Below are 20,956 nucleotides of genomic sequence, written 5' to 3'. Positions count from 1 at the left end.
ACAATTCATTTTAATGTAGCATTTGGGCCCATATTTGTTAAACAATCATAGTACGATTACTCATTTAAAATGTAGTAAATGAATCTTACCTCCCAGTTTCATACTATAGTCGAGAGGGATTGGATTACATACCTAGGAAAGAGAGAATATAAACCTTTACAAAATTTTAATTTTTATACATTTCAAACATCGATCTTTATGCTATAGATTGTATTATGTATACTTCTTGACAAAAAAAATATTCATGACAATAATTACAGCTATAAAGAACGATAGCTTTAAAATTGGAAAATAATTTATTAGAGATCTTTTCCTTATTTAGAATATAAACCTAGTGAATTCGATCGTTCGAACATGAAAAACTTGGTTATATATATTTTACGAGTTTATAAATACATCTAATTCTTTTTGGGACTAAAGTGAAAAATAATATACATTTGGTACTAAAGAAACATAAATTAAAACTTTATGGTACTAATGTGATGAATTTTTGCCAAAGCTCACTTCAGTTGTGATGAATTTTTGTCTGAATACACAATTGAGCTTCACTTATAAGTTCGCCGTGGTTTCTGCTTCCACCGGCGCCGGAAAATCCATAGCTATGGCCAACTCCGTCAGAATCGCCGCCGCTCAGATGACCTCCGTCAATAACCTCGCCGTCAATTTCGGTACTTGCTCTCGCCTCGTTAAGGTACCTCCGATGTCCATATTTTACATTGTAATTTTGATATACAAATGTTGCATATTCATTAGTTTACATTGATAGTTAGCTTAAAATTACATAAATTTTGGATTATTTACAGTAATTATGAATCCATTATGAAATTTGCAAAACGGTTCGTGAAGCTGGATTTGAGGAGCTGAAAATTTTAGCTAATTTTCAGATTGATTTATATTCATACTCAGGGAAGGTTTAGTTTTGATGTTGATCAAGTTTGTTAGAAGTAGCTAATAGAGGAAAATGATATGGGGATGTTGGTGAACATGGTTGACTTGCTGTCTTACTTCATTCTCATAAGGCTAGTGATATTCTAGAGCAATTATTTCATGAAGAGACGTATTCGATGTTAGGATTTGTGAAATGATTTTTGTGAAGTTGGCTCTGTAGGAGCTTAATTTGGAGCTAATTTTCAGTTTGATCTATATTCGAACTAAAGGAAGGTTTTGTTTTGTTGTTGATCAAGTTTGTTAGAAGTAATTCATAGAGGAAAATGATTTGGGGATGTTGTTCAACATGGTTTACTTGCTGTTTAACTTCATTCTCATAAGTCTAGTGATATTCTAGAGAAATTATTTCATGAAGAAATTTGTTCGACTTAGGATTTGCGAAACGATTCAGTGGAGCTGCATTTGTAGGGGCTTAATTTGGTGATAATTTTTGGGATTACTTACATCTAAAGTTGCAAAAGTTCGTTAGGATTAGATTATGGAGCAAAATGATTTGGCAGTGTTGGTCAAAGATGGTGACTTTCTTTTTTGCTTGATTCTTATTAGCTAGTGATGTTGTTGGAGCAACTTTTCTCTTGCCAGAGCAACTCGCACTTCACGAATCACATGCATTAATCAATTTTACAAGTCTGCTTCAATCCCAAAGCATTTGGGTCATCTATTTGAAAAGAAAAAAAACAGATTTTCTCCCTTCTTTCTTCGAATAGAAGAAATGTAGAAAAGAAAATGAAATCTGTTTTTGCCGTGGGATAGTCCAGAAAAAGGCTGGTATTTATTGTGAGTACAGGCTGGGAAAAAGGCTGTGAACATTGCCATTTTTTCAACTTATCAACTCTAGTTTCTTGAAATGTTAAATTGTTCCTTCATATGTGCATGAGTTCCCAATAATTGAAAACTTCAACAACACTGGTCATTGAGTTGGTGCAATGAAACTACCTGCAAGCCGGTAGTCTAAATTGGATTGCAGTAATTGCTATGGAAAAGTAAAATCTCTCGAGTGATCCAATACAGAATAATTCGCGTGAACAGTATCCTTATCAGCTCCTACGAATTATTGTAGTTGTGGGAATATATCTTAACGTTGCTTATGTTTTTATCTTTTATAATATTTCATATTTTTCTGTTATGAGTAAATGAAGTCAGCGACATACTTGTGCTTCTGAAATGTTCTTAATAATTAATGTAGATTGGTACTGATATTTGCACTATTTTGCTATATCATATTTTCTATCCCAGGAAGCAGCTTCAGCGGGGGCAAAATTGCTATGTTTTCCTGAAAATTTCTCTTTTGTGGGAGACCTAGAGGGAGAGAGTCTTAAAATTGCTGAGCCCCTAGATGGACCTATTATGAAAGGCTACTGCTCTCTTGCAAGGTGTGACCATGAGAGAGAAGTTGGCTTTCTCTCCATCTAATGCACATTATCCTGTTTTTAGAAGTGCTAATATGTGTTGTCCTAACAACTTGTTCTCTCTTTATTCGGCATTGTTCAATGCTTTATGACTATGTGACAACATACTGGCTTACTCTTAACAACATATTACTCCCTTTTATGTTTGACTTTTACTGTCTTTTTCTCTTTTTCTCTTCCTGATAGCTAGTCGGTGATTCCTGAACTTGAAGTGAGTGTTAGTGGATTCAGTCAAATGACATCTTTTCTGCCATTAATGGCAGGGAATCAAATATTTGGTTGTCTCTAGGAGGATTCCAAGAAAAAGGGAGTGACAATGCACACTTGCGCAACACTCATGTTCTCATTGATGATAATGGAAATATTAGGAGCACATACAGTAAGATGCATCTGTAAGACTCTTAAACTTGACTTTGTTAGACGTTAGACTAAGATTGTCATACATAAGTTTTTTAGTACTTTCATACTGTTAGTAATAAACAACATTGTGCTTCTGTTTGGTCAGTATCATTGCCATGGGTTTCTAATGTGAGGTTGTAATATTATATCAAGTGAAGCAGTATGGGTGGTAGAGAATTAATAGGTTGATTGTATAAGCTGTATGAGTTTTGGTTTGAACAGGTCAGCCAATTTATGAAATAATGCTGGACAGCTAGAGTTGGTTTAATATCCAGGCAACTCTAGAACACGTTCAAGAGCTACATGTCTTATGCCATATTCTACGAGCATTGAATAATCTATTACTCTATTAAAATACCAGATATCATGGTCATTTGGCTTTTAAGAGAAGTGAAATTCTTGCAAAATGAATGCATCACACCATCATTTCTAGATGTTGAGTTATTGAAGCATCTGTGCTGAAATCTCTGTAAAAAAAAAGAACGTTGTAACGAGATCGCATAGGTCCAACATAATCCTCCTAACAGGCAGCCAAAGATGGGCGAGGATCAATTAGTTAGCTAACGAAGTTGATGTTGAAGTAGAAAGAAGGCTAATAAATAGGAACGGAGTCGGGGAATTCTAACTCTTAACTTGCCCTGTGCTGTGTGTGCTTTCAAGCAATAAGACTGCTTGCTAAACGAACCACTGCTGACGAAGGGCCCCATACCCGCACTAAGGGGTAACCTGAGATAAGGTATGGAAGCAGTCTGTGCGAATAAAGAATACTAACACGCATAGCCTCATAGAGTCAGATAGGATATCTGAGAACTATTTTACTTTACGTTTCCTTATTGCTTTATAGATTACATTTCTTTATTGCTTTATAAAACAATGGTTTGAAATGGAATTTGTGTTTATATATGCATATTGTTATCCGCTAACCAGTAAAGACCACTTATAATGCATTTGTTATGTAAAACATTTAACAAACTATTTAGAGGACAAAAGTTTCTCGAATTTTTAGACAAGGGATGATAGACAAGTCAGATGGATATATTTTCTAAGTGTTAACAATTTTTAACAGATGTTAACTTTATGACCAAGAAAGGCTTTGCAGGCCATGATTTCTTTTTTAGTCCAATTGTGTTAGGTTTGCTTTCCAGAATTTTAATGTATGAGGCACTGAGAACAATCTGAATGCAAGATGACCCTTTGCACTTCCATCTACCTACAACGCTAATTGTGGTTTATGCTTTATTTATAGATTTGACGTGGATGTTCCTGGAGGTGCAGTTTATAAAGAGAGCAGTTTCACTGAAGCTGGTAGGAAACACAATAACTAAGCTAACATTTATTTCCCTTAGACAATATCTGGACGTAGCTTCTTGAAAGTTGTTTCCTTGTATGAGCGAAGCTTTCTGAGTAATAGTTAGTTTAGTATGTTTTAGATTGAATAGTATGCAATAAAGATATGTGATTTTACCATTAAAATTAGCAGAATTTTTTGACATGTCAGTAATAGTGGTCCAAGTTGAAACATGGACTATCTTAAATTTATACTGTAGCATTTTCCTTGTCCAATTCCATACATAAAGTAAAATGAATTGTATTCTATCTTTAGTTTTTTGGTGTAAACAACTTCATATAGAAGATGCCAATCGGATTGTAGATTTGATAAGAAGCTTATAATTGCTCTCTTTTGGAAGTGGCCAGCATGCCCTTAATGCTGATGAATAGAATTTACCAATTTATTTTTTTTTTAAAAAATAGATCATTGTCTTTGTTGAAACATAATTAAAAAAATTAAAGTGTGTTCTCTTTAAATGCTTAACCTTTTAGCATTATTAAAAATGAAACTTGACCTTTTAAAAGAAATGGCCACACACTTATACCTGAAAGCAGACCTGAGTTTGAGTATCACCACCACCCATTATCAAAAAAAAATAATTCAACGTGCTTGGCATGTGAGGGAGCGTGTCGATACATAATTAAGAAAATAAATGTGTGCTCTCTCTAGTAACTCTTCGATGAGATGGCCACGCAATTAATCAGTCTTGAGTGTTGCTTGGCACTGGAACGTTCTAGTGGTCCATTCTTTTAATTAATCATGTCTAGAATTTAATAATCAGCTAAATTAACTTCTTTTTCCTTATGAATTCCTTCACTAATCTCATAGGAAAGGATATTGTTGTGGTGGACAGCCCCTTCGGTCGTTTAGGTGTCACCGTTTGTTACGATTTAAGATTCCCTGAGTTGTATCAACAACTGAGGTTCAATCATGATGCACAGGTATTATGGATTCCCCTCTTGTTTCTCTTTCTCCAAGAGCAAATAATAAGTTAGTGAAAATACATTCCTGTGGTTGCAGGTTTTGTTAGTGCCTGCTGCTTTCACAACGGTAACTGGTCAGGCACATTGGGAGATTCTTCTTCGTGCTCGTGCAATTGAAACACAGTGTTATGTATGGCAATTATCGGTTTTATTTCAATTCTGACCTGTTTGTTTTAACACGATTTGGTTATTCATGATGCTTTTCTAGATTGGAACTGCAAATATTTAGTTGTACAGCCTTAAATTTCATGGAATCAACAATATGTTCTGTCTGTTTTGTGCAACCATAAAATTTCTCTCCCCGGTTAATGATTTAAGTGAAATCTAGCTCAATTATGATTTCTGGTGAAATCAACTCAATTATGTTCTGCCTTTTCCCCATTGTGTCCCTTGTGGATAATTATGCTAAACCCCTATTAACAGGTCATAGCTGCCGCTCAAGCAGGGAAGCATAATGATAAAAGGGAAAGTTATGGAGATACTTTAATAATTGATCCATGGGGAACAATAGTTGGTCGCTTGTCAGGTAATTTAATTCCATATTTAGGCGTTTTGCTGCTATGGAAACCAGTATCTGATTTTTTACAAATTGTTTTGGCTTCAGCTTGGATTTATTTTGAAATATGTATTCGTGGACCATTTCTTTTAGATAGACAGTTCAAGTATTTTCTTAACATTGTTATCTGTGATAGGAATAACACCTGTAACATGTAATTTTGGAATTTATTCTTCTTTGCTCTTGCCCCCACTCCTCTTTCCCTTTATTTTAATACATAGGAGGAGATGATTAAAATGTGGGAATTGAACTTTCACCAACAATGTGTGGAAGTTCAACTAATCGACCTTCTCAACTACTAAGATTCCCTCTCCTCTTCAAGCACTATCATTTCTCTTTTTTCTCTGTTATGTCAAGCTCTTAATGCACATGATTAACAGTTCTGAAAGTCTAATGGAATTGCATGGAAGCCTCATTAAGTTTTTCACTTTAATAGCAAAATTTGGTGTGAGGAAGCTTTGCTTAGCTTAGGAACAACATTCATGATTAATTTCTGTAAGTATTCACTTAAAACACTACTACACATGAACTCTGATGGCCACTATCCTTTTGGCTGACAATGGAGTGTGAAATTTAATTCCTGGATTTGTTTCCACTTAAAAGGGTCTTATATGAGGAATGACGGACAACGCACTGGAAGTAGATCACCAAGTTCTTTTTGTTGAGTAGACTTCTCAATTTTGTATATTTTGATTGTGGTTCTCACATATCCACCTTAATATTTAAAAAAGGAAAACAGCTTTTTTTCCCTTTTCATGGTGATATATACATTAAGCAGCTTCATTCTTTCTTTACTGACATGCTCTTTTAGTGTTGCATGTCCGGTCTTGAAAAACCATAGAACTTTTCTGTTTACACGTTTGTTCATAACAGCCAGATTATCAAGTGTACATAAATTCATTGTCTTCTTGTTTCTGCTTTAGATCGATCGTCAACAGGTATTACTGTTGCAGATATTGACTTCTCATTAATAGATTCAGTCCGAGCAAAGATGCCAGTGTGTAAGGTAAGAGAAGTCTGCAAATGTATATCATTTTGTTGTTCTTTTTATCATATAGCGTTGAATCTTTTCCCTTTTTCAGCATCGCAAGCCTGCTGAGTTCTGGAATCAGTCTGTATGAGTTAGCGGGGTATGTCATTCTGTAACTGTTGTATCAATCAAACGTTGCTGCCAAACATCGGTCCGTTTGTTTATATGCTGCTTAAAGAGGGCATAAGGCATTAATCATGTGGTTGTTATCATATTTACATATACATTTAACATAATATCCCTCTGTCTATCAGTAGCAGCTACTGATAATGAATTCTCATATCTGCATTATGAATAAAAGCTATCCTTCTCACCGCAGTGACCCTGAATTTTGTGCTACTCAAGGTGAAAAGGAAAAAAAAGAAGTGGTAAAGTTAAAAATCCAAAACAACACTTGGTGATTCTTCATATCTGTTCAAGTCTTGGTGAACAGACGGTACATGTATTAGTGGAAAGGTAGCTACCCCATGGAATTAATCGAGATACATGCAAGTTGGTGAACAAAAGGTATATCTAGACATTTGAGAAACCTTGGACATGAGCAAATATGAATAGTTTCCCCTTCACGTCAAATATATGGAACTTTTTCTTTCTTTCAAATCCATTTAGGAACAAAAAAAAAATTAACATAAGGTTTAAACTCAACCTTAGTGAAAGAATACATCAATGAGAAGTTAATTTGTATGTTTAATGAGCTGTATCTATCTAGGATTGTTGTTGTACACTATCTCCAATTTAGTATCTGGAAAACCCCAACACAAGTAGAATATCACCTGTAATAATAAATCAAATACATCTCCAGGAAAAAGCAGCCAAATACTGTACAAAAAAACAAATGAGGCAAGGGAAGTTCATTGTCTTGATCACAATTCACAAGTAAAAGAAGTGTTTACAAATTGAATTGGAGATTCGTCGGGGTGGGGTGGGGGTGGGGGGTGAGCAAACTTTCTATGTAACAAGTATCAAAGTAAAAGGCAAAGGAGAAAGAGTAAAACCAGCAAGTATACAAGAAGTAAGTATGAACACTAGTCAAATAAACAAAATGCTATACTTTGGGGGGATCGATCACTCCAACAGGAATTCTCTAGTAGAATCAGGACTTGAAAGAAGATCGAAAGGTTTGCCTAAGCTGTCCTTCAAGATTGTGATTTGACCTTCTTTCATAAGTATGTCTTCATCGAGCGTCTCTACCTTCTTTTTCAACGTGTTGACCTCAGAGTTCAACAACATGTTCTTCTCACTGTAGTTCTTAACTTCCTCCCACATGTAATCTCTTTCCTGAGATACTTTTGGTAGTATCCCCTTCATGAGGCTAAGTTCCTTCATGCATTCTTGCAAATCATTCTGGAGCTGGTTGATATTTTCGTCCTTTTTTATCATCTGCCAGAATCAACCATAAAACATAAAAAAGAAGAAAGACTGAGAAAGAACACAAATAACATTTCATTCAGCAATTCACATCAAACTCATAGCTTAGATAGAAGTTAAACCAATACCCCCACCCTCCTCACACACACACACAATGAGTTTCAGTTTACTTATTCTACTAGCTCATGATAATGAGCTTTGTTATGTATGCATTTGGATACTGTATCTATGACATGCAGCAATTGGACATCCTAGGCTGTAACACTCTAATCGACTTCTCCTCCCCTTGGATTATTTCTCATTATTTACCACAGTGGAAGCAGAGACTGTTCACATGTTAGATATTCATATAATACAATTCCACCAAGAAAACATAGAACAAAGATGAACCTAGAAGTAAAAAAATAAGTAAAAAGCTAAGGCAGAGAAAGTAACATGTAAACAAGCTATCATATATGAGGATGAGAAATCCAAAGCTGAAGAAAAATAAACATATATTCCGTTGCTGCAAAATCTTAATATTCCCTACTTACCTGAAGCTCGAGATCTTTCAACTTGTGTTTGGCACAAGAAAGAGTGTCCAGCGCATTTTGAACTTCACATTTGAGGATATCGTTACCTCTGACTGCTGCTGCCAGATCAGCCTGAAGTTGCTCTATATCCATCTCCTTGGAATAAAGCTTCTCCCTCAACACAGCTGTCAGCAAAGTCTCCGATTTGAGCTCTGATTGCTTAATTTCCTAAAACAACACCAAACAAAGGGTCAATCAACATCACATGAGCATGCCAGGCAGCTTGCAAAATAATAGGACCAACTTACATCTGGTTTCTGACTGTTTTGCTGGTGAAATGCATCACCCTTGCTAGATGGCTGAGAATCTGAATTTACTGGGTGGGACTTCTCATTTATCACAGATGACACCGTCTGCAAGCTGCTTGTCAGAGTTTCAATTCCCCTCTTAAAACCCTGGATCTTTACATTGCATTCAATTAAGAATTGACCATCAATTCCCCCATTTTGTCTCACATTTTCTTTTGTGTACTCTAATAGCTTTCCACAAAGCTGGCTGCTCTCCCTCAGCATATTAAGCCCCTGATTTTGCAAGCAGCATACACGATTGCATAATTCCTGATCTAGCCTAAAAGTTGAAAACCCACCCTCCTTTCCGTTGCCTCTTAAACGATTCAACAAGCTAATATTTTCATGTCGTAGAGAATCAATCTGGATCCGAAAAGAGTCCACCTCCTTCCTTAGAGCACGTTCCACACCTACCAATCTAATTTGCTCTACTTGCAACTTCTCCAACTGGTTATCATAGTTTGCTGGAGTCTTCTTGCCAACATCCTCACAAAATCCTCGCAGACCATCAATTGTCTTCTCTTGTTCATTGCAAGTCCTTTGCAATCTAGCAATAGATCTGTGCAGGTCCTCACATTCTTTAACCTTTTCCTGGTAGTTTTCCCTGACATATTCTCGGTCATCTTGAGCTACTCGATATTCCTCTTGTAACTGAGAAAGCTGCTGCCTTAGATTTTGATTCTCCTCAGACACTTCCTCAACTCTCTTAGACAAATCTTCAAGTTGTTTCTCTGAGAATGATATTTTGCTTCTATTATCCAATTCCTTCTCATTAAATGAAGAGACTTCCCTTTGTAGAGAGACATTCTGCTCTGCCAGCTCTCTCACCCTTTCACGGAGTCTATGTTCTTCAATTTGGTACTTCTCTAGTTTTAGAGACCACTCGCTGGATCTTCTATCCAACTCCTTTTCCAGAGCTGATTGTAACTCATTCTTCTCCATCTCCAATCTTCGTGTCCGTGAATCTAATTCTTCCTGCAATCGTCTGGCTTCTTCCTTAGCAGAAGCCCTTTCAGCAACTTGATCCTGTAGCATGCTTGAAACTTCAACAGCCATTTGTAACTTCTCCTCTGTCAAGCTTCTAATAGTCTGAATCAACACTGGAACACTAAGGCCTCTGCCATGAAGAAATTTTCCATCTTCAAGCTCTTCTGAGAGCAGCACAGCACGCTCCTCAGCTTCCTTAAGTTTTCTCAATAGTACCAAATCTGAATTGTCTTCCATTCCCAAATAGTTTTTCTCATCAAGGCCTGGAATCGCTTCGTGGTGATATTCGTAGGTCCTAGCATTAGGATCATCTGCTGAACAGCTCTTCCGGGGAACACCATCAGAACATACACTTGGACATCTACTCAGATTTCCACTGTAGATATCTTCAATAGTAATTGGGCCATCAGAATCAAAATCTTCTGAACTTATTTTTGCCATTGACCGAGACTGAGAGAGCCTCTCAACCACCTTCTTTGCAAGTTTTCGCGGAGATTCATGCTCAAAACCTGTATCACCCAACTCTCCAGACGTAAAACAAAGTTTAGATGGTTTTGTTTCTCTGAAAGATTGAGACGTTGGTCTCTGCTTCCTGACATCAGGTAGTGGCGAACCAGGAGCTGTAAGGTGAACTCTTGGAGGCAGCTGTGTGCAGGCATACCCAATCTCAAGATCATCTTCCGAAGGAAAGAGGTTAGCTGAGGCCCTCTTTTCCTGCTCTTGCTCCCCATCTATATAACGATCTAAAACCTTACTAGAGACATTACTGGAGCTATGAGAAGAGCTCTCTGATGGATCATAGTGGTGTGTACTGAAAGATGCACCAGAACTGTGCTTCCTTACCAAATAACCATTTTCCATATCATGTCTCTGAAAGAAATTATCTGGGGGTTGCCTCTCAGGAGTACGTGCACGACTACTGACAAAAGTTATGAAATATTTGTCATTACTATGAAGAAGCAAATGCAAACTAAAGCATCAGTGTAGGTGTGAAAAAGCAGCAACAGAAAATGAGATGCATACCGGCATGAATCACGACCAGATTTCTTAGGATGAACTTTCTTACTGTGACATGGAGATCTGCTTGGATCCCTGAAATTCTTTTTTCCTGACCCACTGTCGTAAAAGGATCCAGAGGACAATGAAAGACTCCTTCTAAGACTTGGAGAAGAAGCCTCCTTACTGCTTTGTGATTTGTCAATACTGTTAGATGACTTCTCCTTTGATGGTGGTGAAGGGTTGTTTGCATCATTAGATGATGTCCGGAAAAAGAAGAATTTCTTCATCTCTATTTATGGACACTGTACATTAATCTGCATATACAAACAAGTCCATGAGATTTCAAAGGATAAAGAACCTAATTGAGGCTAGTTAAAGAGTATGCAGAGATATTGAAACAACACTACACTGAACCTTAACTATCAATCAATCAACTACACCTCAATCTGAAATACTACGGTCAGCTATGCTAATCTTTAACATCAAAACAACTTCAAAAGGAGATTTAGTTCTAACACACATCAGAACATCTTTCAACTGTGAAACTGACACAACAAGTGAATTTCAAGAAAACCACCAGAAAACACTCAAACAACCATGTACTCACCAATCAGGCATTCATACAAATATTGTAGCTAAATAAATACTTATAAGACAAAGCAAGAGAACTCTTCTGTATGGTTCTTCTTCAACATACAAAATAAAAAACAAAGATTATCTCTTATACATGTTCTTTCTTCAACATGTTTAGATGGTCAATCTGTCTGAGAATCCATCATTGAACCAACCAAGAAACAACTTTTTACCTGTTAGTGCTGAGGCTCAAGTGGATCAGTTAGTTTTCAAGCACTAACAAACACAAAGCAGCAAATGTAAAAGCATATTAGCTTGCTGTGTGTAACATAAGTTACCATAAAGTTTTAGCAATGGAGAAGCAAATGGAACATTTATTTCACCAACCCTTTTTAAAAAGCAAGAAATTTTTCAAAAGACCCCTACATATTTCAATCAATTTGTTTCCTACTCTTGATTTTTAAAAAATCATGAGTGTCAGGAACAGTAATGAGCACACTCTGTCAATCTACAATGATAGTCTACCTTAACATAAAAGACCACACTACCCCTGGCCCTAAACCCTAGAAACACCCTTTAATCATTCAAATCCACCTGTTATTAATAATCCATATTTAAGACAGGATAACTAAAAGAACTTCACAAATTTATCAATTATTATATCAGAACACCAAAGAATGAAACATAAATTACCACCTCAAATTGCAATCATCACATATCAATAAACCAAACAACAACTACATACCCGTGTAGTCCCACAAAATGAGGTTTGGAGAAGGCAGACGGTATGCACCACTTATCCTACCATAGAGATAAAAGACGTTGTTTCCGATATCCCCTCTAAAAACAAAAAGAAGTAGAACATAAAAGAAAACGAACAAACCCTTGAATCCCAATATCAAACATCATCCATCTGCATTTCTCAACCTAGATAAACCCTTTCCAATCAACCTCACATCAAGAAGCTATACAACTGAACTTTTCGAAATCACCCCTCTACTGAAAATCAACAAAGTACACAAACAAACAGCACAAGATCAATTCAAAGAACTTCAAAACTTACCAAATCCTTCTGAAAAAACAGATAATCAGTCTACAACCATTAATGGTAAGTAACTAAAAAAAATCCCATCTTGAGAATCACATCAAAATTCAATTTTAATCAACATTTCCACTCAACTTTACCAAACGAAACACTTACAGAACACAAAGAACACATATATGTATATAAAACTGCAAAAAAATACATACAGTAAAACCCAAAAAAAAAAAAAAGATAGAGAGATTACTGAATCAAACAGTTGACAGAGTAAGAGCCGGCAAAAGGGTGTTGAAATCTATGCGATTCAACTCAGAAGAATCAAAGAATAATTCGATAGAGAATTTCTTTTAGTATGAAAATTCTTGAAAATACTGTATTTTTTTTTAAGTCCAGTTATTTTTGGACTAATAGGGTATTTAGAGGGAATTTTGATATATTATGAAGGGTATTTTCGTCCAAATAAAAGTTTTTAAAATTTCAATGTGGCGGAGAAAGCGGGGCCGAATAAATAAAAGTAACGTTTTATTTTCTTCCTTTTTTGGTTGGAAATAGTGGGCTTTTTTTGGGCTTGTGGGCCTTATTTGGAGCGTCTTTGACCTTTTTTTTCTTATTTTTTTTTAAAAAATTTCATTCGAAGTCAATATTCGTATTAGAGTCGGATTAATTTGGACTTGTGTCGATTAAGAACTCATTCGGAGGGTAACACTCTTTATCAAGTATTTTTGAAGTACCCCCGATCTATGTTCGAAATCTCAGTGACATGCTTATATTATATTAAGGTTCTATTACCCTTGAACTTATTTTATAAATAATTTTCTACACCTTCTCAGCCTACGTAACACTATCTTGTCGGTCCAGCGCGTTTCTTCAAGCTAGTATCACGTAGGACGAAAAGGGTAGAAAATTATTTATAAATAAGTTCAAGGGGTAATATGACTTTAGTATAGTATAAGTGTGTGTCTGGAATTTCGAGCGTAGGTTGGGGGTACTTATGCATTTTTTCAAATTGTAAACTATAAACTGATCAAAAATATATAGATTGTATGCAAAATAGTATTTTTTTTCTCTATAAAAAAACAAGTAATATATATGTGTGTCGGTTTGGTTTGGATTTGATTTAACTTTTTTTCTTCCAAATACCAAATCAAACCAAGAGTGATCGTGTTTTTTTTCAATTGTCAAATCAACCAAACCAAATCATAAAGTGGTGTTTTTTCGATTTGACTTTACGATTTGACTTGTACAACCCTACAAAGCATATTATAATATGACTTATATTAGTACAATTGAAGTGTACTTAGAATTTAAACAACTATCTTTATTCATGTTTAAACTAGTGGATGTTATCGATTATTTTGTGGTACTATGTGTGGATGAAGTATTAGTGGAAAGAGTGATGGTATGAAAAAAAAAAGTTGAATAAAAAGAAAATGTTTTTTTTTCATCTTTTTTAACAATTTATAACTAGTGAGAAAAAGTGATTGACAAAGTTAAAAGGGAGGATGATCACTCATATTAGAAGATATTATCGATTATTTCGTGGTATCGTGTGTGGCTGAAGAATTAGTGGATAGAGATAAATGTATGAAGAAAATAAAAGGAGTTGAAAAAAGAATCATGTTATGTTCTTTGCATCGTTTCTTTTTATGAAAATCGACTAGTGAGAAAAAGCATTTGACAAAGTTAAAGAAAGTATGATCACTTATTTTTGAAGTTGTTATCGATTATTTCATGGTACCGTGTGTGGCTGAAGAATTAGCGGATAGAGTGAGCGTAGAAGAAAAAAAAAAGGGGTTGAAAAAAGAACATGTTATGTTCTTTACACGATATCTTTTTAGAAAAAATAAAAAAAACGAAAATCTAAAAGAGCGTAATCGCTTAGTTTAGAAAACGATCAATTAATAATGAAAAAAACGATAGACAAAGTGAAAATAAAACGATGATCACTTTATTTATTTAGTGAATAAATTTATGTTTCGTGGAAGGTTTATAATCAATTCATATCATGAAAATAGTTAGTAAATATATGTGATTCATTTGATTTTAAGCTAGTCAAAAATTTTGATTAATGATATTTTTAAATCGATATTATTAAATGCTCATTTAAATTTTTGATTGAGCATATTTTTAAAATATACACAATATATTATTAGGTTTTATGGTGGAATATAATTAATGTATGGTCCAGCATGCTAACTGATCTATGTTTTATATGATTAAAAAAAAAAAATAATTTATCATCTAATGTACATAGCTTTTCATTTTGAACACTTTATTCGTTAAAACATTAAACTTCAAGTATTCACTAAATATATTTTTATTTATTAGTTCCAAGAAACATGCAAAAAAGTTAATAAAGGTTCAAAAGAAAGTCCAAACGATCTGTGATAGAGTGGTAGAAATTTATTTATTCTTCACCGATTTTAAATTTGAGTTTCTCTGATGCGGTGTCATCAATCTTTATTAGAGAACGGTTCAGTTTTTACCGACAATATAAAACTTTTTTTAACGAAAATATAAATTTAATTAGGTCTCAATATAGATATCGAACATCGAGTATAAATAAAATGAGAAAGATAAGGTAGTGGGAAGGAGCATTTGGCAATTATGTATGTTCATGTTCTTCCTTTGTGATGCATAATGATGCAAAGCCTTGAATAATGACTAATTAACTTTTAGCTTTTCCACACTAATATCATATTATTTATCAACATGATGGGCTCTCTAATTTTTCTTTTTTATATAATTATATTATTTGAGTAAATTTACTTCTATTTTATCATATATTAGATTCAGGATAGATAAAAATAAATAATTTTATTAATCAAAGTTAAAATATCTAGAACTATTTATTTATATTTAACACCAGAATTTGATAATTTTGTTCACTATAGGTTCGATAAATAATACAATAATCATCTAATTAGCCTATTATGGATGGACCACACCATGTCTAAAATAAATTTCCCAACAAAGCAATGGGGTCAACGAACCCTAGTTGATTGTACAAAAAAAAAATGACATGCAAAGACGAAGCTAGAGTACTAGCTACAAGCTCGATAAAATTCAATAGCTTTGGCCAAAATTTTTGCATTAGTGTTAAGAATTCCACTAACATGAATATATGATTCATCCAAAACCAAATAAATTATTTCTTCCTTCATATTCAAAAACTATAAACTTCAAATTCTGAATTCACCACGTCTCATGACAATACTCTCGAGCATTTTGAAGTATTGTCATGGGATGATGATTATCATTAGACTATTTTGCTTTTGGTGCCTTTTCATGTATGAATTGGGAATCATGTGTGTTGATTATTTACTACTATTAGTACTAAATTTTGTTTTAGTGATCTACATGTTGAGCAACTTATATGTATTGAATAGCTTTACATTGTATATATAATTTATACAATAACTTCATAATACATCAATAATATAGCAAAAATTATGTACTGGTGTTTACTTCCTTGAATAGTTGTACCTACATTTGTAATGACATATCGTTAGGATTTTTATGAATTCTAAATTCTAGAATAGCCACATCAAGTTTTAGTAATTAGGGTTCGAATTGAACTTTTGACATATTTAGTGACACTTTCATAGTACAAATCCCCCCTCTCGATCCTATATTAGTTTCTTCGTATCACTTTCTTTATATATTGATGAGAATCTCCTTAGTGAAAATCCAAGCTTCCGAGCAAGGACAGCTAGTTAGTTGCCTTGCCCCTATGAAGCAGCTTCTCCTATAACAACAAACAGTTCTATTCAAGGATTATGGTTTACAAATTGTATTAGCACATATTTGACTATACATAACCAAATTCCAAATACTAACAGCTTCTCTCAGAGTTCTTTGATATTCACAACACAACATCCACACTGATATTCAAAACAAATTTACGAGTACTATGTCATGAATTTCGACATGATTTTTCCCCAGACTGGTTAACATATTATTACCAGAAGTCATTGTAATCATGCGATCTGGTATCTGTCACTCACGACACCAGATCGAAAGACCAAAAGCCAGCTGCACAAATAACATACACACCCCTGTATATACCAGTCTATTGTAATCATTCTGGTATCTGCCACTCCCCACACCAGATCAAAAGATATCAAAAGACAGCAACACAAATAACACACACAACTACAAGTCTTACCGTATATCCAATTGATCTGCCAGATGCATCTCAAATTCACGACAGTTGCTGCGTTTCAACTTCACAATTGGTGAATGCTTTGGTACAGTATGTAGGAAGTGACATACATAGTTACATCACTTTCAAATAGAGTTCCGAGGATACCAACCAAACTCAAGCTGAAACACATAACACCAAGCAAGTTTTTAATGTAATCTCATAAATAGAACACAGCATGTGCAAGGCAGTTTCAAATTCCGGTCATTCTAAGAAAAATCAATTACATGGTTTCCGAATATAGGGAAAAAGTACTATAAAATCAAAGTGCAAGGATGAGATAATTGTGAGTCAAACATTCACTTGCCACACTGACAGTATCATATGCATAGTTGTGAGTCAAACATTCACTTGCCACAATGTATCATATGCACATTTTAGGGTGACTCACTGCCCCTTGGAGAACCCCTTGGAGAACCATGATTTTCATAGTCACCTGTTGGGCTACCGTCTTCCACTGGGCTTCTGTCCTCCCTATGGATGGGGCTATTGCTGCGACTACGGCCATTTTCTTCAACAGGGCTAATATCTCCGCGTTCATCCATTCTAACATCATCTTTAGGGCTCCTGCTGCGGTCAGAACCATTGGTTGCCCTATCATCCCTTGGTGATGGTGTACCTCTCTCTACTGGACTTCTTTCATCAGGTGAAAGGCTGTGCTTCCTTCCCTTTGATGGAGGTGGTGATGACCTATGATGGCGAGGACTCCTTGATCTCTTTTCTTCACGCTCAATGCTACGGTCCCTCTTCACAGGAGACCTGGATCGGCTGCAAAGAAATCAAACACAATATATGTTAATAATTTGTTTATTTGTATAGATAGATTAAGTGACGGGAACAAATATGTATGTTTTAATCCCACAAAGGCCAGTTAGTTGAGATAAACAGAATCTGTTAGCACTTAAAATGACACTTTCTAGCTCTAACAATACAAGCTTTCATATGTTATCCACATAATACATCTATGAAAAGACAAATTCAATTACTTATCCACAGTATTATTTCAACTTCACAGCCATGATTGACAATGTTAAGGACTGTGTACACTCTACCCTCCCCAACCCCACTTTGTGGGGTTTCACTGGATATGTCCTTGTAACCATGAGCGGCAATGCCAATTCAGAATCTCAACACATAAGAAGTTCTCAATGAAGCTAAATGGAGCGCATTCCAAAAAGGAGCAAAGGGGGAGACCTGTAGCTACGACCTCTGCTGTAACTGCGGCTGCGGCTGCGGCTTCTTCCACGCCGAGGAGATGGTGAGCGGGAATAACTTCGGTCACGTCTGTCATTCAAAAACAAATAATAACCTTTAATCATTAAAGTATACTAGAACATCAAAAAATACACAGGGTGAAATAAGGTGGCAACTAGGAAAATACTTCAATTTCTTGGGGCTATTCTGACAGTTCCTTTCTATATGACCTCGGTCTCCACAGCGGTAACACTTGTTCTTCCAGTCCCCAGCTTTACAATCTCGAGCCCAATGTCCATCAATTCCACAATTAAAGCAACGACCAGTACCTGGAGGAGGACCTCTGCCACCAAACTCTCGAGATCCACCTGGACCACGAGGCACCTGCGATGCAAGTAAACTCCAACATAAAAAGGACAGCTTTTTGTTTAACCAATCTGAAGCATTAGATAGATTAAGGCGTGCATAACTCCTCAAAATACCAAGAAAACAAATCCTTGAAGCAACTTAACTACTTCAACGAAAGTGATAAACCAAGATCTTCTTTCTCCCCTCTGTGACATGCCAATTGTAGAGTAATATACTTATATTGAGAACTGAAGCATCATCTCGGAAATAATCGAGTTCCACCATATTTTCCCACTCATTGGGCATAAAGCCTGAAATTCTTTTTGGTTTTTCTTTTTTTGCATTGATATTCAAAATGCACATGTCCATGTGAGTGTAATTTGCTAGAGTTGCAAAAATAAAACATAAAGATACTATGCATATTGCAGTTACGAACACATATCAAATCCAAACTTTTACTCACCCCTTTGGCGAACTCCACGATAACACGACTTCCATCAACATCTCGCCCATTTAGGCCGTATCTTGCATCATCGGCATCTCGAGGATCACTAAACTCCTAGATTTAGCAGTATATGAAGAAAAGAAAGAAGCTTAAATCACAAATATATGAAACAAGGATTAGATGATCACCCTACAACCCTAAGAAATATCATTAATGAAGAAGTGAACAGAAAAGGAAAAAAAGAAGAAGAAGAAAGGCGTACCACAAAAGCATAGTCACGCTTCATATCCACATCACGTACTCTGCGTAAATGGGTTCCAGAAACAGTAAGGCCATCAAGTCATAAGAACCAAAGGGTTGATACTTCGCCCCTCAAAGATGAACTAAACACCACTTTTTGGATTGTGCCATTTCCATCAAAAAAATACGCAATAACATTATAGAAAGAATCGCCACACTCCGCAAGAATGGGAACCAATTCATCAAGGGCAACCTCCCACCACAAACCTCCGGATTGGGCAAAAACATAGAAACCTTCATAAACATTATTCGAGTTAAAAACACCAAGACACGGGGTGTTGCTCTCACATTTTCTACAAATTTTAAAAAAATAAAACAAAGGTCACTGTAACGACTAGTGTGTCTCATCTCCACCCCCAAAGAACAAAGACTGTGAACTACTAGAAGCAACATCATTTCTAAAAAATGATCACAATAAAATAATCACCAAGTACAGCAATCAATCAATCAACACCTAATACCAGACAAGTTGAGATCAACCATATGAATCTTTTATATCTATTCTACTCTACTTAGGCGTATTTCATTCCACTAACAAAATTAAACAACTAAAAGCTCAATCTTTATCCTCTTGGAATCTCAATATTCAATTACTCAAATTTCAATAACTTTCCGATCACTGCATAAAAGTAATGAATGGTTAAAAAATTACCTCCCATATCTGCTAAAGACGTCCTCCAAGTCTCGAGATCGCGTCCGGGAAGACAAATGTCCAACATATAGGCGTGTGCCACCATACCTGTCATCATACCGCGGCATCTTCTCTGAAACAAACTACCCAATTAGCTCCTCTCCTAATTATACTATCTCTTAACATAAATTTGTTTTTAGCTCATATACTTTTTTTTCCAAATGAATTCAGCACAAATGAAAGCTCAATAAAATATCAAGCGAAATCAGAACTAAAAAAATGCCTAACGAATGAACTATCCGAGTCAAAAAGGAACATATAATACAAAATTTCATGATAGCGCATCTTCCCGGATGAAACTACCCAATTAGCTCCTTTCCCAAATTATATGATCTCTTAATCATTAAAAATAGCTGTATTACTTTTTTCCAATGAATTTAACACAAATGCCAGCTCAATAAAACATCAAACGAAACTACAAAAAACACATATAATACAAAATCTCATCAAACCACTACATCTTCACTGAAAGTAACTACCAAATTAGCCCCTTTCCCATATTATATGATCTCTTGAACATAAAAATAACTCCTTTACTATTTTCCAATCACTTTAGCACAAAATGCCAGCTCAATATACATCAAACAAAACTAAAACCAAAAAAGGCATCTTGAATGAATTTTCAAAGTCAAAAAGCACATACATATTACAAATGCACATCATACCAAAAGAAACTACCCAATTAGCACGTATATAATAAAAACAGCTCAATTACATTTTTTCAAATGAATTTAGCACAAACGCCATATCTATATAACATAAAACAAAACTAGTAACAAAAAAAACACCTCTTTACGGAATATTCCGAGTCAAAAAAACACAAAATTTCATCCAAATTACTCGGAATTAATACCAATTTCTAGATGAATTATGCACAGGCACATATATTATGATGAAGAAAGCTATTTTTATCAAAAATATATGAGAAAAAAGGGTTTTGAATCGCAAATCGCTTACCTGAAAATTGAAAAAGGCACAGAAATGTAAGAACCCTAGATCCAATTCGTTCAAAAGAGTATAGCACAGTGGTCTCTCTCTGATTTATATACTAAAGTTTGGGCCTCAACAGCTATGGGCTTATTGTTATGTTGTTTTCATGGAGTGGGCTTCTAACTCTAAGCCCATTTGAGTTCTCTCCCAAATGTGAAACCTCCTCCTCTTTTTTCTTCTCTCGGGCGGAAATCGGAATGCACGAATATTCGATTTTGATGTATTCATCTAATCTATATCGAAATTAAGAAATTACAAGTTTATCGTTTATTTAGTTGTTGTTGGATATAGAGAAGGTATA

The 20,956-nt window shown here is 35.2% G+C and overlaps 3 protein-coding genes across 10 annotated transcripts; 1 reads left to right on the top strand and 2 right to left on the bottom strand.

Moving 5' to 3' along the window:
* Window positions 1–489: 489 nt before the first annotated feature.
* Window positions 490–6,973, top strand: LOC101252881 (deaminated glutathione amidase, chloroplastic/cytosolic). The gene is made up of 9 exons (XM_004239705.5): window positions 490–691; window positions 2,185–2,321; window positions 2,621–2,749; window positions 4,003–4,061; window positions 4,915–5,027; window positions 5,107–5,199; window positions 5,493–5,595; window positions 6,549–6,631; window positions 6,708–6,973. Exons 1-9 carry the CDS (start codon window positions 515–517, stop codon window positions 6,744–6,746), a joined length of 933 nt encoding a protein of 310 aa, XP_004239753.1. The 5' UTR covers window positions 490–514; the 3' UTR covers window positions 6,747–6,973.
* Window positions 6,974–7,491: 518 nt separating this feature from the next.
* Window positions 7,492–12,967, bottom strand: LOC101253381 (MAR-binding filament-like protein 1). Of its 7 annotated transcripts, XM_069297598.1 has the most exons (6): window positions 12,325–12,440; window positions 12,187–12,242; window positions 10,893–11,182; window positions 8,844–10,788; window positions 8,557–8,763; window positions 7,492–8,035 (listed from the first exon to the last, which is right to left on the bottom strand). In XM_069297598.1, exons 3-6 carry the CDS (start codon window positions 11,153–11,155, stop codon window positions 7,721–7,723), a joined length of 2,730 nt encoding a protein of 909 aa, XP_069153699.1. In that variant the 5' UTR covers window positions 11,156–11,182; window positions 12,187–12,242; window positions 12,325–12,440; the 3' UTR covers window positions 7,492–7,720. The 7 variants fall into 7 exon arrangements, with proteins under 7 accessions (XP_069153699.1, XP_069153700.1, XP_010321358.1 ...); XM_069297599.1 differs by lacking the exons at window positions 12,187–12,242; window positions 12,325–12,440 and adding an exon at window positions 12,731–12,967 and having other exon boundaries at window positions 8,844–10,785; XM_010323056.4 differs by lacking the exons at window positions 12,187–12,242; window positions 12,325–12,440 and adding an exon at window positions 12,731–12,892.
* A 3,866-nt stretch (window positions 12,968–16,833) lies between these two features.
* On the bottom strand, window positions 16,834–20,730 carry LOC101253688 (serine/arginine-rich splicing factor RS2Z32). Of its 2 annotated transcripts, none has more exons than XM_004239708.5 (7): window positions 20,623–20,730; window positions 19,627–19,738; window positions 18,937–18,976; window positions 18,693–18,788; window positions 18,069–18,265; window positions 17,882–17,971; window positions 16,834–17,455 (listed from the first exon to the last, which is right to left on the bottom strand). In XM_004239708.5, the coding sequence occupies exons 2-7, from the start codon at window positions 19,731–19,733 to the stop codon at window positions 17,065–17,067; spliced, it is 921 nt and encodes a 306-aa protein (XP_004239756.1). In that variant the 5' UTR covers window positions 19,734–19,738; window positions 20,623–20,730; the 3' UTR covers window positions 16,834–17,064. The 2 variants fall into 2 exon arrangements, with proteins under 2 accessions (XP_004239756.1, XP_004239757.1); XM_004239709.5 differs by having other exon boundaries at window positions 18,937–19,208; window positions 20,623–20,684.
* Between the last annotated feature and the right edge of the window lie 226 nt (window positions 20,731–20,956).

Source organism: Solanum lycopersicum, chromosome 5 (genome assembly GCF_036512215.1).
Source record: "Solanum lycopersicum chromosome 5, SLM_r2.1".
In the NCBI taxonomy this organism is placed as follows: domain Eukaryota; kingdom Viridiplantae; phylum Streptophyta; class Magnoliopsida; order Solanales; family Solanaceae; genus Solanum; species Solanum lycopersicum.
Note: the sequence above shows the minus strand (reverse complement) of the source record. Positions and strands in the feature narration are given on the sequence as shown.